General features: G+C 45.9%; 1 protein-coding gene across 5 annotated transcripts in view; it reads left to right on the forward strand.

Annotated features, from left to right (window-relative positions):
- The window catches only part of LOC139960193 (rho GTPase-activating protein 17-like), a 94,657-nt gene that overhangs the window by 24,465 nt on the left and 56,472 nt on the right, over positions 1-13,720 (forward strand). For 4 of the 5 annotated variants that reach the window (XM_071958374.1, XM_071958376.1, XM_071958379.1 and 1 more), the window contains exon 1: positions 8,533-9,403. The exons of the other annotated variant lie outside the window; for it this stretch is intronic. In XM_071958374.1, the coding sequence (XP_071814475.1) occupies positions 8,873-9,403 (531 nt within the window). In that variant the 5' untranslated portion in view covers positions 8,533-8,872. Of the gene's footprint in view, positions 1-8,532; positions 9,404-13,720 lie in introns of those variants that run through there. 5 annotated transcript variants of the gene reach the window in all.

Here is a 13,720-nt window from a genome sequence, read left to right on the forward strand (position 1 = left end):
ATAAATTATTAATTATAAATTATTTATTATTTACTACGTTTTTTTACGTTATTGAACACAGTGAAGTTTATTTTATCAATTTCTTTAACCGATCATATCTTGATGTTACGTTGAAACTCATGGGTAATTCTAGCCGCACCGCTGAGATAATTGTCCTGGAAAGAAGTGTCTCACCTGGAGGAACTCGATCGCGGAAAAAGTAATTGAGCGACCGATGATTAGTTAGAATCTTCTTGGTAGTATTTTAGCCGTTGACTTCCTTCTCACCGTTTTGTTTCGATTCATAATCCAGGAAGTTGTTTTGCCCTCCGAAGGTTTTGTCCAAATTGCTATGCTGGAATGTGTCAGCATTTATGAAGAACTGTACTAAGCATGTGTACTACAAGGTACAGTACAGTATTGTAGGTATACTGAAGTGTGTTAAATGGCAACAAGAACTGTTCTCCAATAAAAAGTGAAAGTTAAATAATAAAAAAACATCATATGATAAACTTGAAGAGACTTTTCCGGTTTGTTATTGAATGGCAAAGTGGCATCTACTTTTAGATAGCCAAATAAAGTCTGTACATGTGAATACATTGTCATTATGTCTTCTTAGATTACAAAGTTTGTAATTCATAATGTGTATATTGAGCTTATTTAAATTTATGCAAACTGAATACATTAACTTAAATTTATGCAAACTGAATACTTAAAACATACAGCGAGTTTATGCTAACTGAATTACATCCCTGTATTTGCGGAAGTGACAAGCATGGATATTAAACCTTGAAAACGTTGGGAAGAAATTCCATGTAAATTCCTTGTTGTTCACATTGACAAAACTGCTTTATTGGAGACCCATTTAATGTAGCAGTCAAGCCAGGAATTCTGCATTAGAAGGGCATCAACATTTTAAAGAGGGGCAGCAGTAATTTAAAGGATGGGTACAGTTTTCATGGTCTATAACTTGATTAACTTTCCTGTGCACATGCTGGTGCTATATTGAAGGGGGGGGGGTGGGGTTTGCCTTCATGCCTTGGCTATACATGCTTGGCTACAAAGTTGGCTATGCTTCGGCTATACAGAGGTTCGATTAACATTCCTGCTTGGTCTTGACCGTTGAAGATCATCACCCAACTTACAGAGCATCCACTTAAGGTATAGTGGTTAGGAGCTGACAATACCACATAGAATTCATATACAGGGTATGTAGTAGGACTGTAGGAGTACAACAGCATGAGTATAAGTACAAAGAGAACTTCTCTTGAAATGAGACTATGAGTTGCAAATTGGCTCTTAGCAACAAACTCTGAATAAAATGACCTTTTGTAGAGGTCAAAGGTCATTTGAGGTCAATATCTCTAAAAGTCTGGAACTGTTTTAAATTGAGAGAACTCCAAAAGTAGGGCTTGGATGGACATTCTGCCTTCAGTTCCATAATAGTATTAAAATCAAATTGGAAATTTTACAAAAAAAAATATTTCTGACATTTTTTAATCTGAAACATAACACCGAAAATTGTTTCTCACTGCAACTTGATATTCTGAATTCGATATAAATTCATTCCGAGAGTCAAATGACTCCTAAGGGTAACTCATTTGATGATAAACACACCTGAAAATTGAAAGATCTTTTCAATGCACAGGCACCTCAACTGCCTGCTGAAAAATCCATCTGTACTTGAGTGATGAGGTGTACAGTAAGTCTGCATATATGGGAGTGCCTCTCCTGCATACAAACACAGTATATATATGTGTGTACTGTACTATCATATGTGCTCTGCATTTATCAATAGACATGCTGTGTACAGTATCGCACTGTTGGTTTGCTAGTTTACTCTGCTGTAGAGTGGAAAAAAATTGTATGAAATTTGTATGCAATGTAAATATTAATTGGACGGTAGGTGAGCGACAAAAAAAAAAAGAAGAAGTGATATAATTAAAGCAAAATGCCAGATTGTTAAAGCTTTACTGGGCCATTCTCTGGAAAATGAAACTGGCATGAAAAAATTAAAGTGTTCAGCAGGACCTAATGCTATACTTTTTGTTTTAGTGGGATTCCTCAAGTTTTCTGTTTCATATTTTTTTCATTAAAATTACAACCATAACATACTAATTTGCATAAATTTGCATTAGTGTAAGTTGTAGCCAAAATTTGTTGTTTATAACTGTATATTTGTTTCTTCTACATGAGTATCTAGAAATAATATTTCAGTTATCAACTGTCACATGGAGGCAGTTATACATGGGTTCATTTATTTCATTCCTAATGCAGAGGTTCCTGATCTTAAATTCTTCGTTAATAATGGGTGCTAATTAGCATAATTTTGATGTCACACACGTGACCAAAATAACACAAAAGTTTTCGTAAAAAGTATCTGACGTGCCTTATGATGTCCACACTTGATATGCAACCGTTCTTGGTACAGACTGTTAGTTCTGCAAAATATCCAGTCAAATAATTATTCCTACGATTAATTAATAGCCTCTTATTAGTCGTCACACACGTGACCGATGGTCACGTGTGTGACATTTATCCATTGAAATGCAGAATGTCACACACGTGACCAAAAAATGTCACACACGTGACCCTCCAAGTAATGGCAGTAAAACTGTTTTAAAGTAATTCCTATGGAATATCAACATCAGTGCTGTTCTTTGGTCATTACTAGAGTCACATTTGCTCTGCAAAAATTGCATATTATGGACTGAAAATTCAGAATGTCACACACGTGACCCAACAATGTCACACACGTGACCGGATTTTTTAAGCTTATGTAGTATTATGCTAATTTTAAGAAGTGAAATATTTAGGTGAAATGTCTTGTTAGAATGGAAACACATTAAGGTAGAAACATGAGAAATTTGGGTTATCCAGCCCTGTTAGAAACTGAGGAATTTGCCAATGTTTTTTTGTGCAAAAAAGCCAGTTTCATTTCACGTCACACACGTGACCGACCTTTATATGACCTCTGCCAGCACATGAATGTTTTGAATTTGGCTAAGCTATATGGTTTTGTGAAAGAGTCCCCTAGTGCATACTTAAGTACTACAATCAACCTAACTTTCTTTACCTAAAAGTAGTTACTTAGTGGTAAAGTGCAAATCTCCCCATTTTTCGGTCACACACGTGACCGAGAATGGCCCTACTTTGTAAATTGAAGTTATAATTAATGTGTTATCACCATTCTCAAGCAGGGGTGAAGCTACTTGAAACATATACAGTAAGTCTCATCAAGAATTAGGGAATTAGGCACACACCAAGTGAAAACAAAGGATATTACCCGCGATATGTGGGGAAAATATTTTTTTTATTGTACTTAACAATTTTGCTCTGATTTGGAGTACAGTAGTTAGAATACTGTATATAACCACATAAAACATGCCCTACTCAGACTGAGGGAGATCCAGATTATGCACAAAATACATTCCCAAAAGACCTAGTCTGTGTGAGAAAAGTCACTGCTATATATCACGAGTGCTGTGAAATACATGTACCATATATGCATTCATACAGTCTATACCTGCTTTACAAATGTATGGCCTATTTGCTTATTAAGTGGTCGTAAAAATTTCATTGTTCATGCTTTTGTATTCATATGGTTTATTGCTGTGTAACTGGAGACATTGGTATCATTCTTTTTATAGTGGGGTGGGTATAAACCACAACCATCGTCAGTCCTAAGTTGGTGACAATTAGTCTGGTCGTCAAATAGAATTAGCGTTTGTTACTAATCTGATTGTTTACGGTCTACTTAGCACTGTACTGTAGCTTGCGTTGGTCTGTTACTATCTCATGGCACCACAGTTGATGTTGCTGTCGTTATAGGAAAGAGGAGGTCCCTGAAGAATAAAAATAATTATTGTTGAGTCGACCAAACTTACATTGGGAATGATGACAAGCTAGTAAAATATAGTCACCAACAGTCTGGAACGAAGCAAGAATGCCTAACGAGTAATGACCACATTATCATAAATTTGTCAGAGAAAGAGACTGTTAATTACTCCTTAACAGGATGTTGTTCAGAGGAAAAGTTATTTTTCACTTTGAGAAAGAGGAGCATATTGTATTCTAAGCATCCTTGTGAAATTTGCATGCAAGCAATTCTTCGTATATACTGTATAATTCAATTCCTGCTACTCCTTGTCACTTTCAGTGAACATGAGGAATTGTCTGGTGGAAGATTTTGATACATTGTCCTTGTAGTTATTATTTTTCCATGTAAAAATTGTCCCCATTCGACGTTTTCTTCTTGTAGAAATCTGGTTTTCAAATTCACCAGTTTCTCACCAAAAGTACCGTTTGTTCGAACGCTTCAATATGGTGATTGACGTAGTGCTTGCAAATAGGCAAAACAGGTGACTTGAAGTTAGCACTCCCATATCCGCAGCAAATAAACTCACGTGTAAGCACATTAGATTGCCTAATATATATAACGTACATACTCGCGAACGTATATCCTACGATGCCCAGTTGGTGTACTTGTATAGCGTTGCACATAATACACTCACACTCAAACAGTTCATAAACTGTTCTTCAAAATCGCTGAAATAAAATTCACGGATCAAATTAACAGTAAAAGGAAACTTTAAAAGTATTCGTTACACCACAAGAAGAAACTTGGCGGAATCGATGTCAGAGCAGAATGTAGCACCGAGAAGCTTAGGCTTCGCAGAACTGTCCGATTGTAAACTTTAGAGTAGCCTATACACGCGAACATTCTTCGCGCTGGACCTGGATAGCGCGATGTATAAACAACGAAGAGTCTGCTGTTAAAACTTATCTTGTGTTACACAAAGACCACGAAACCACCGATCTACTACATATATGGCGGCTTAAGGAGTTTTTTAAATCATATCTAATTTATAAGAAATTTTAGTGGAAATTATGGAAGAAATTTATCGGAATCGTTGTCAGAGCAGAATGTAGCACTGAGAAGCTTAGGCTTCGCAGAACTGTCTGATTGTCAACGTTTGAGTATATCCTACATGCGAACATTCTTCACGTTGGAGCTGGATAGCGCGATGTATAGCCTAAACAACGAAGAGTCTGCTGTTAAAATTTACCTTGTGTTACACAAAGACCACGGAACCACCGATCTAGTACATGGCGGCTTAGGGAGTTTTTGAAAACATATTTAATTTCTAAGAAATTTCACCGGAAATTAAGGAAGAAATTTATCTGTATACACACGCTGTTTTTGTTGTGATTACCGTATAGGTACTGTGCGGAGGGTGGGTTATGTCCCAATCTGCATTAGCATAGCTGACGTCACGTTCTGTACTGTTCAAGTCATATTTGAAATGTCTATCCTTAACGATTAAAAAATCGTTTCTCTGTCAAACGCAACATTAGCGTTCTCATACTTTGACAACATGTTTGGAAAATTAATTACTATTTTTTAAGGTAACTTCTTTGGGCCACCAGACAATCCTTTGAAGAGCTAGTTTTGCACGAAAGCTCTGCAAAAACCAAACATTGGCTGTTTTACCTCCAATCACTTACCTAATTTAATTATTGTATCTCACTCGAGATCCAGCCTTTCTCTAAATGCAGCATATTTGTTTAACAGGTTTTCCTTTAATTTATATATATAAATATATTTATAATTGAAATCGTAGGGAGTTGGAAAATCCAGAACAGTGAATATATATATATATTTACTTCGCTCCTCGCTTACCTGTCTCCTCACAACCGTAGCACCCCATTCTACCGTGCCTATAAAGTCCTGGTAAATAAATAACACTGTGCGCCCTCTATGACCGGACCCCCCTTCCGGTCCCTCCTCCTTTTTCATTCTACCATTCCAAGTGCCTACACGCATATTTTTCTTGTGGATAGTTTCCTTGGAAAATTGTCTTGGTTTTCTTCGACGATCGCCGGAAGTTTTTTAGCTTCGGATCTTTAGAAGTTTGACAGTCCTTTCCTGACCGATAAGTATCCTTTTTGTCAAAAAGGGAGGGTTTTGGGGACTGTTTTCGTAGTGCGTTTCCTCCTCGGGTTGGTTTGCGGCGGGGTTAGCAGTTCCGCGAAACTGCCTAGGTTCCCGCCCTATTCCTCCCCACGCTAAAGCGTGTTGTTGTTATTGTGTTTTCTTAGCTTGTTTACTAGCTTCTTCCCCCCAATTAGTTTCTCTCGTCCCCCTTTTGGGGACTCTTATTGCTCACGTATATTCACTCCTTTTTGTATGTATTTCTCGCTCTCTCATTTTCGTTTCAGCTTCCATTTTCTCGTTAGGCCACCCCGTAGCGTTACCTTGTTTACCGTTGCTAGGTTACGCTACGCTCCACCTAAGCATAATTCCCTCCCTAGTTCTCCCTTCTTACGTTAAGCTTCTATTGTTGTTCATTTATCACTAAGAAGTAATCTTCCTTAATCCGGTTATTCAGCATGTCACGCAATCCATTGAAGTGCATCAACTGCTCTATGTTTCGCCCAGGCAGAGCCTGGGACGAGCATGACCTTTGTCCAAAATGCAGATCCTGCACTCGACGAGACCCCTGCCTGGTGTGTATTAAGTTTACACCAGCTCAGTGGCAGGACATCGACCTGTGGCTTGAGGGCTTACGTAGCAAGCTCCAGGGAAGGCTGGACTCGATCCCGAGCGCAATCGGGGCGCCGGAGGTTCCAGGAATAACGGGAGATAGAGAGGAGGAGGGAGTAGTAGAGAGAGAGGTGGAGGAGAGTGGCCATGAGAGGGCCGAAGGAGAGAAAGAGGTAGAGAGAGAGGAAAGAGAAAGAGAAAGAATTCCCCTAACGGCCCCGGCTACGTCCGGATCAGTTACGGCCAGAGGGAAGGGCAGGAGCAAAGGCAAGGCTCCTGCCAAGAAAAGACCCCCAAAGCAGAGGCACAGCTCGGCCGGGCTGGAGACTCCGTCTCAGTCCGGGCCGCAGCTACACAGACCCACAGAGCGCGGCCCTCCGGCCGTGGGAGGCTCGGGTCCAAAAGAGAGAGCAACCGAGGGGACGCGGAGACGGAGCCGGTCCCGTTCCAGGGAGCCGGACAGGGAGCCAGAGAGGCGGGTTCCGACGGAGATCCCGGCCCGAGAAAGTAGGGAGAGAGAGTCCTCCCGCCGACCCAGAAGGGAGAGATCGGGGTCGCATACAAGATCCCCAAGACGGAGAGAGAGGAAGAGATACTCTCCAATCTCCGACGAGTCCTCGGACTCTTCCGACGATGGATACAGAAGATCCAAGAGGAGGCGCCGGTCCCCGAGACGGCGTCAGGAAGAGGAACCAGCTTGGCTATCCAAACTCACCGGCCTGCTACGGCCCCTGCTGGAGCAAAGGACGTCCACGGTAGCCGACGTGGCACCGGGCCCTACCAGCCCCGTATCGACCATGGCCCCGCAACCGGCCCCGGACCCGGACGCTCTGGATTGCAGAGCGTCGGTGAATCTTTCCGGCTTGGAGGACGAAGGGGAGCCCATAGATCCAGATCCTCTCGACTACGATCCTATGGAGGACAGCTTTGGCCACAATTACGAACCGGAGGAAGCGCCCGCGACAGGAGGAGCCCTCCCACAGGAGCTAATAACACGGGCGGCAGACATATTCAGACGACACCTGGGGTTCAAGGAACCCGAGACGCAACCGCAGAAGGCGGGCCGGGTATCAAAATTGACGGCGACCGGCGAAGCGTCATATAAGCCCAAAACTACCATACCAGTAGACGCAACCTGTTATGACAGATTTGAGGCCATTGCCAACAAGACCAAGTGGACGGCCTTCCCGGCCAGGGCAGATAGAGCGGTCAGGGTACCTGACGAGGCCTGGAAGGATCTATTTAGATGCCCAACCATCCCCCAGGAGGCCAAGGAGAGATTAAAAGCCGAACAAGGGGCCTCATCCACACACGTCTTCAAGACCCCGGACCAGAGGAAGCTAGAAGAGCTTTTGGTAGAGATGGACATGGCAGCCCGTTCGGGCATGAAGTTCGCATCGGTACTAATGCTATCAGCTGAAGTCCTCATGCGACACCATCAACAGCTCCCTGAGGACAGCAGCCAAGTATCCAGGGACGAAGCGGGCCAGCTCCTCCTGCTGCTGGGCCCCCTCGTCAGGCTCGCGTACGATCAATTTGCAAGGGTCGCTACCAGGTTCGTAAAGGCCCGTAGACAAAACATCGTCTCCGCCATCCATTGGCCTTCGACGGAGGCGAAGGACAGAATGCTGGAACTACCAATCCTCGGGGAAGACCTTTTTGCGGGCTGCTTCCAAAAGAAACTGCAGGAAGAGGTGGCCCGAAGGGAGACTCTGGCCAAATCAGAATTCCGACCCCCACCGACCCAGAGAACCAGACCCTTCCGCCCGAGGGAGAGCAGAGCACCTAGGGGAACGAGAGCAGCACCCGCCAAATCTATGAGCAGAGGAGCTCTCAGAGGCAGAAGCCGGGGGGCAGCCTTCCGTCCGACCCGCCCCTGGGCCCCCAGAGGAGGCAGAAGCTCGTCGTCGACCAGACGGGACAGTGACCGCTCCTCCACTCGACCAGCGTTCGCCGCCCAGCCCTAGGGGTGCCCACCTCACCGCGGCCATTCCGCCGGTGGGGGGGAGACTAGCAAACTTCTCCCAGCAATGGGAATTTATTGGCGGGGACAAGTGGGTGTTGGACACAGTCAGACACGGGTACAAAATAGAATTCTCCTCCAGCCCACCCTTCGGGGGCGGAGGAAGGCAGACACTCACACCCACGGACCCCGTCAAACGCTTAGCCCTAGAAGGGGAAATTCTGGCCCTGCTGGCCAAGCAGGCAATTACAAGAGTTCCGGAAGAGACGGGACCACTCTTCCGGTCCTCCTTTTTTCTGACCAAAAAACGGGACGGCACCTGGCGTCCCATTCTAAACCTAAAACCCCTGAACACAAAACACATCAGACCAAAACACTTCCGTATGGAGACCTTAAACTTAATATTACCCCTACTCAGAAAGGGCATGTGGGCGGCGACCGTAGACTTACGGGACGCCTACCTGCACATCTTGATACACAGAGAACACCGACGATTCCTAGCGTTCCGGTACGCAGAACAAGACTACCAGTTCCGGGCGCTCCCATTCGGCCTAGCCACGGCTCCCAGAACCTTCACGAGAGTCGCGGGAGCAGTAGTCGCCTACCTCAGAAAAAGAGGGGTCACCCTCTACGTATATCTAGACGACTGGTTGGTAGTAGGGAACAGCCTATCGGAAGCAACCAACAACGTCCACAAAACGCTCCAGACCCTTCAAGAACTGGGCTGGATCGTGAACCAGAAGAAATCACGGCTATCACCTTCCCAGACGATCCAGTTCCTCGGGGCCATACTGGACTTCACCACCGGGGTAGCCCGACCCTCAGAAGAAAGAGTCGCGGCAGTCAAGGCGACCACACAACAGATCTTGGCACACCGGGGGTCACCAACGGGGACATGGCTCCGGGCCCTGGGACTCATGGCCAGCCTCGTCGATATAGTGAGACTGTGCAGGCTACACATGCGACCTCTGCAACTGCACCTGCTGAGGTCCGCAGACCCTACAGACCCAGACAAAACAACGCTCATCTACAGGTCAGAGGAGGTCACCCAACACTTTCGATGGTGGCTCGACCCAAACAACTGGAGTTCAGGGGTACCCTTTGCGATACAGCTACCAATGACATCGATAACGACGGACGCGTCACTGTCCGGATGGGGAGCTCATTGGAGCAATCGCACAGCATGGGGGACGTGGTCCCAAACAGAAAGATCTCTCCACATCAACATCCTGGAGATGATGGCGGTCAAAAGAGCCCTGGAAGTTTTCAACGACCACGTACAGGGAACGATAACCACAATCTTCACCGACAACACGACAGTGGTGGCCTACATCAATCGGCAGGGGGGCACCCGCTCAGAGAGACTGTGCCGACTCGCGTGGGAGGTGATAACAGCGGCCGAGGACTCCGGCACGATCCTACGGGCTTCCCACATCGCAGGCAAGCTCAACGTGATGGCGGACGCCTTATCCAGGGGGCATATAGACCCCAACGAATGGTCTCTGGAACAGGAGACTTGCGACAGAATCTTTTCGATCTTCGGCAGGCCCACGATAGACCTGTTCGCAACACACAAGAACAACAAACTCCAGACCTTCTGTTCCAGACGATTCCACCCCCTGGCCTACCACACGGACGCAATGTCCCTCTCCTGGGACCACATGGATGCGTACATCTTCCCGCCGCTGTGTATGATCGGACAAGTCCTCAGGAAAATTCGGAACTCCAAGGGCAGGTTCACACTAATAGCCCCGTTCTGGCCTCGCAGAGCCTGGTTCGCCGAGATCCCCCAACTCCTCATGGACGTCCCAGTGAGTCTACCGGACAAGCCTCACCTACTGTCCCAGAGACAGGGAACTCTCTCCCACCCAGACATCAAGGGGTTACAATTAGTTGCCTGGAGGCTGTCCGGTCTTCCCTACGACAGAGAGGCTTTTCAGAAGCAGCTGCCGCGATGGCAGCCGACGCTAGAAGGGGAACGACCGCAGCGACTTACGATTCCTGTCTGCGGAAGTTCGACCAATGGTGCCGACCGAGACAGATACTGCTGCCTGCTGCCTCTGTGACACAGATAGCCGAGTTCCTCCTCTCACTCTTTGGAGAGGGGAAACAAGTCTCCACCATCAGGAATTACAGGTCGGCCATCGCTGCCATCCACCAGGGCTTCCCAGATGGCTCCACACTGAGCAATAACCCGTACATTGCACAGCTCATCAAAGGCATGGCGAATCGTCGCCCACAGATCAGACGGCTAGCCCCCTCCTGGGGACTCTCAGCAGTGTTACATGCCCTGGCAGGACCACCATACGAACCAATGGCTAACGCCTCCCTGGCTGCCCTCACAAAAAAGACACTCTTCCTCGTCGCAGTGGCGTCAGCAAGAAGGAGGAGTTGCCTCCACGCCCTATCCACCAAGCAGAATCACATCAGATTTGAGGGCCACGGGGTGAGGATGGTTCCAGACCCGTCATTTATTGCAAAGAACCAGACCTTGACCTTCCTGCCAGGAGACATTTTCATCCCGGAAATTAAGACCATGTCATCAGTAGCCGAGGACAAACGATGGTGTCCAGTCAGGGCACTGAAGTGGTACCTGAGCAAGACAGAGAAGTTAAGACAATCAACTTCTCTCTTCATCATACCACGACCACCCTACGCAGCGGCCTCCAAAGACACTCTATCCAGGTGGCTAGTAGAGATCATACGCCCGTTCACATCGGGGACCTCCCGACCAAGGGCTCACGACGTCAGAGGGGCCGCGGCCTCTACAGCCCTATTCGCCGGCATCCCGATAGAGGACATACTCAAAGCAGCAGCGTGGAAAACTCCAACTACGTTCGTCGCCTGCTACTTGACCGACACTTTACACGCCGAAGCGGCATTTGGTAGCGCGGTGATGCGAGGTCCGGTGGGTAACAGGTCCCACCCCTCGGGCCTCCCACCATCGGGCAGTGCCACTCGGTGCTAAGGTTGTGAGGAGACAGGTAAGCGAGGAGCGAAGTAAATATTCCAAAACTTACTGGTTTGGATATTTACGAGTGACAAGCTTACCTGTCTCCATTCCCGCCTCCCTCCCCCGAGAGGGTGGTGGGACACAGCCGGACGGAGGAGCGGTCGCTCGACTTGACTCACGACTCCGAGCTTCACACCAGATAGACAGAACCACCATCCACCAGAGAGCCATCAACTATGTCTATCGATGAGTGTACCTATGTGCTTCCGTATGCGTTTGCGTACATAGTCTTCCACTTACGTTCTCACCTAAGTTGGTCTAAGGGTAACAAGTGGCGGACCGTAAATCTTTAGGCTCCTTGTTAGTGTAAGGGGTAGTTCCGCCTGCAGGGTTCAGGAGAGTGTCCCCCCTTCCCGCTGCGCCGGGGAGGGTTACACTCCCCCCTGCTAGGAAGGCGTCAGTGAATTTTTTGGGAAGTTAACTCGACGGGGGTCGTTGGGGGTGGCCAGTCCTTGCCACCCCCACTCCCGCGTCCGTGAGGCCACTCTTCAGGAATGGTCTCATGAGAAAGGAGGAGGGACCGGAAGGGGGGTCCGGTCATAGAGGGCGCACAGTGTTATTTATTTACCAGGACTTTATAGGCACGGTAGAATGGGGTGCTAAGGTTGTGAGGAGACAGGTAAGCTCGTCACTCGTAAATATCCAAACCAGTAAGTTTTGGAATATACACGGCAAAATGTTTATTTCTCACCTTACCACTTTGACCTTGAACTGGCTAGAGCTCTGACTCCAACTTTTATACCCAATTATAAAGAAATGTGAACTTAACGATATGCCAACAACTACTGTAAGGTGTGTTTACATTGAGGTGTATTCTATTTTTGAAGTAGGAAATTAGATGTAATGTTTTAGGGAACAGTATGCTTTCTTTGAAATCAAACCTGTTTGCATGCTTCAAGTTCCCTTTGGGTGTACAGAACGTGTCAATTTCAAATGGTGTTAGTTTATCACGAAAAACGGAGAATAACTGAATGCAAGCTTCACCAGGAGGCTTAATATTTAAGAATACATTTCTCTTCTGTCAGTCAAAGCTGAATTTTCCTATATAATTGAGTGCGATGCAAATGGCTTTAAACTACAAAGATCTCTTAATAGTTAGAATGGGTGCTATCTAAATATGTGTGTTTATTACATACGTCTTGGTCAAGGTTTCACAAAGTTAACAACCGATGCAAAATACAGCTTTAATGCAAAGATGTGGTAGACTTCCAGTTCTATTTCCTTCCCATAGATACCTTAGCATTAAGCTCACTGTAGTGGAATGAATTAATTCCTACATGATATTTCAAGGTTATTCTGTGAATCTCTGTATACCTTTGCACATTGGAAATAACTAACTATAAGGTACAGTGAAAACTGGATTATCCAGACTGCTATTCTCAGCATTCTGGATTATCCAGATTAGATTTTCAACCATTAATTGTCTAATATTATATAATAGTAACCGATGGTAATACAAGTGCAGTACAAAGTGTCACAAACACACACAGGGGATTAAATGCTGAATAACTTTACAGAGGATTTGTGAATTGCCAACAGCTTTGGCAGAGACTGTAGTAAATGCAGGCACAGGACTTGACATAAGCCTCAAAAAAGGGCACAGCAAAAATGCCATTGGTGGGTTTCAATCCTGAAGGGCATCATGGGAAGGGAGGGGCATGACGGCAGAAATGAATCTGAGGAATAATCAAACAAAATCTCTTCAAGATGGAACTTAGTTCACTACTCGTAATGTACAGCACTTAAAAATGGGTTAAATGACGACAAACCAAAAGGGCACGACGGCTACTTTTGCCGTTGGCTGGGTGTGTTTTGCAGGGGCACCTCAGCAGGCATGGAGGGCATGACAGCTTTTTGCCACCGGTGCCATCGGTTATGTCAAGCCCCTGCAGGTAATTAGGGAAATATGTAGGTAAATGGGAGGTGAGCATCAGAGCCCATAGACTCCTAAGCCAGGTCAGCTGAGTGGATTCTCGTTTTCAGGTAACGTTGCCTGTATTTTGTAATTACACCCAGGGTTTCGTACTCCTACTCTGGGCAGCTTTGACTCTCGTAAAGTACTCACGCCGATACCAAGGGGAAATTATACTTCATTGTACTCATACTGATGCATAGCGGAGCGGTAGTGTTCTACTCACTCAATAAGTCTGTTTCACAGTACTCGATGTCAGGGATCCTCTAAAGGATTCTGTACAAAACTTGAATCAGCCAGAAATAA

The sequence above is a fragment of the Apostichopus japonicus genome, chromosome 19 (assembly GCF_037975245.1).
Source record: "Apostichopus japonicus isolate 1M-3 chromosome 19, ASM3797524v1, whole genome shotgun sequence".
Lineage (NCBI taxonomy): Eukaryota > Metazoa > Echinodermata > Holothuroidea > Aspidochirotida > Stichopodidae > Apostichopus > Apostichopus japonicus.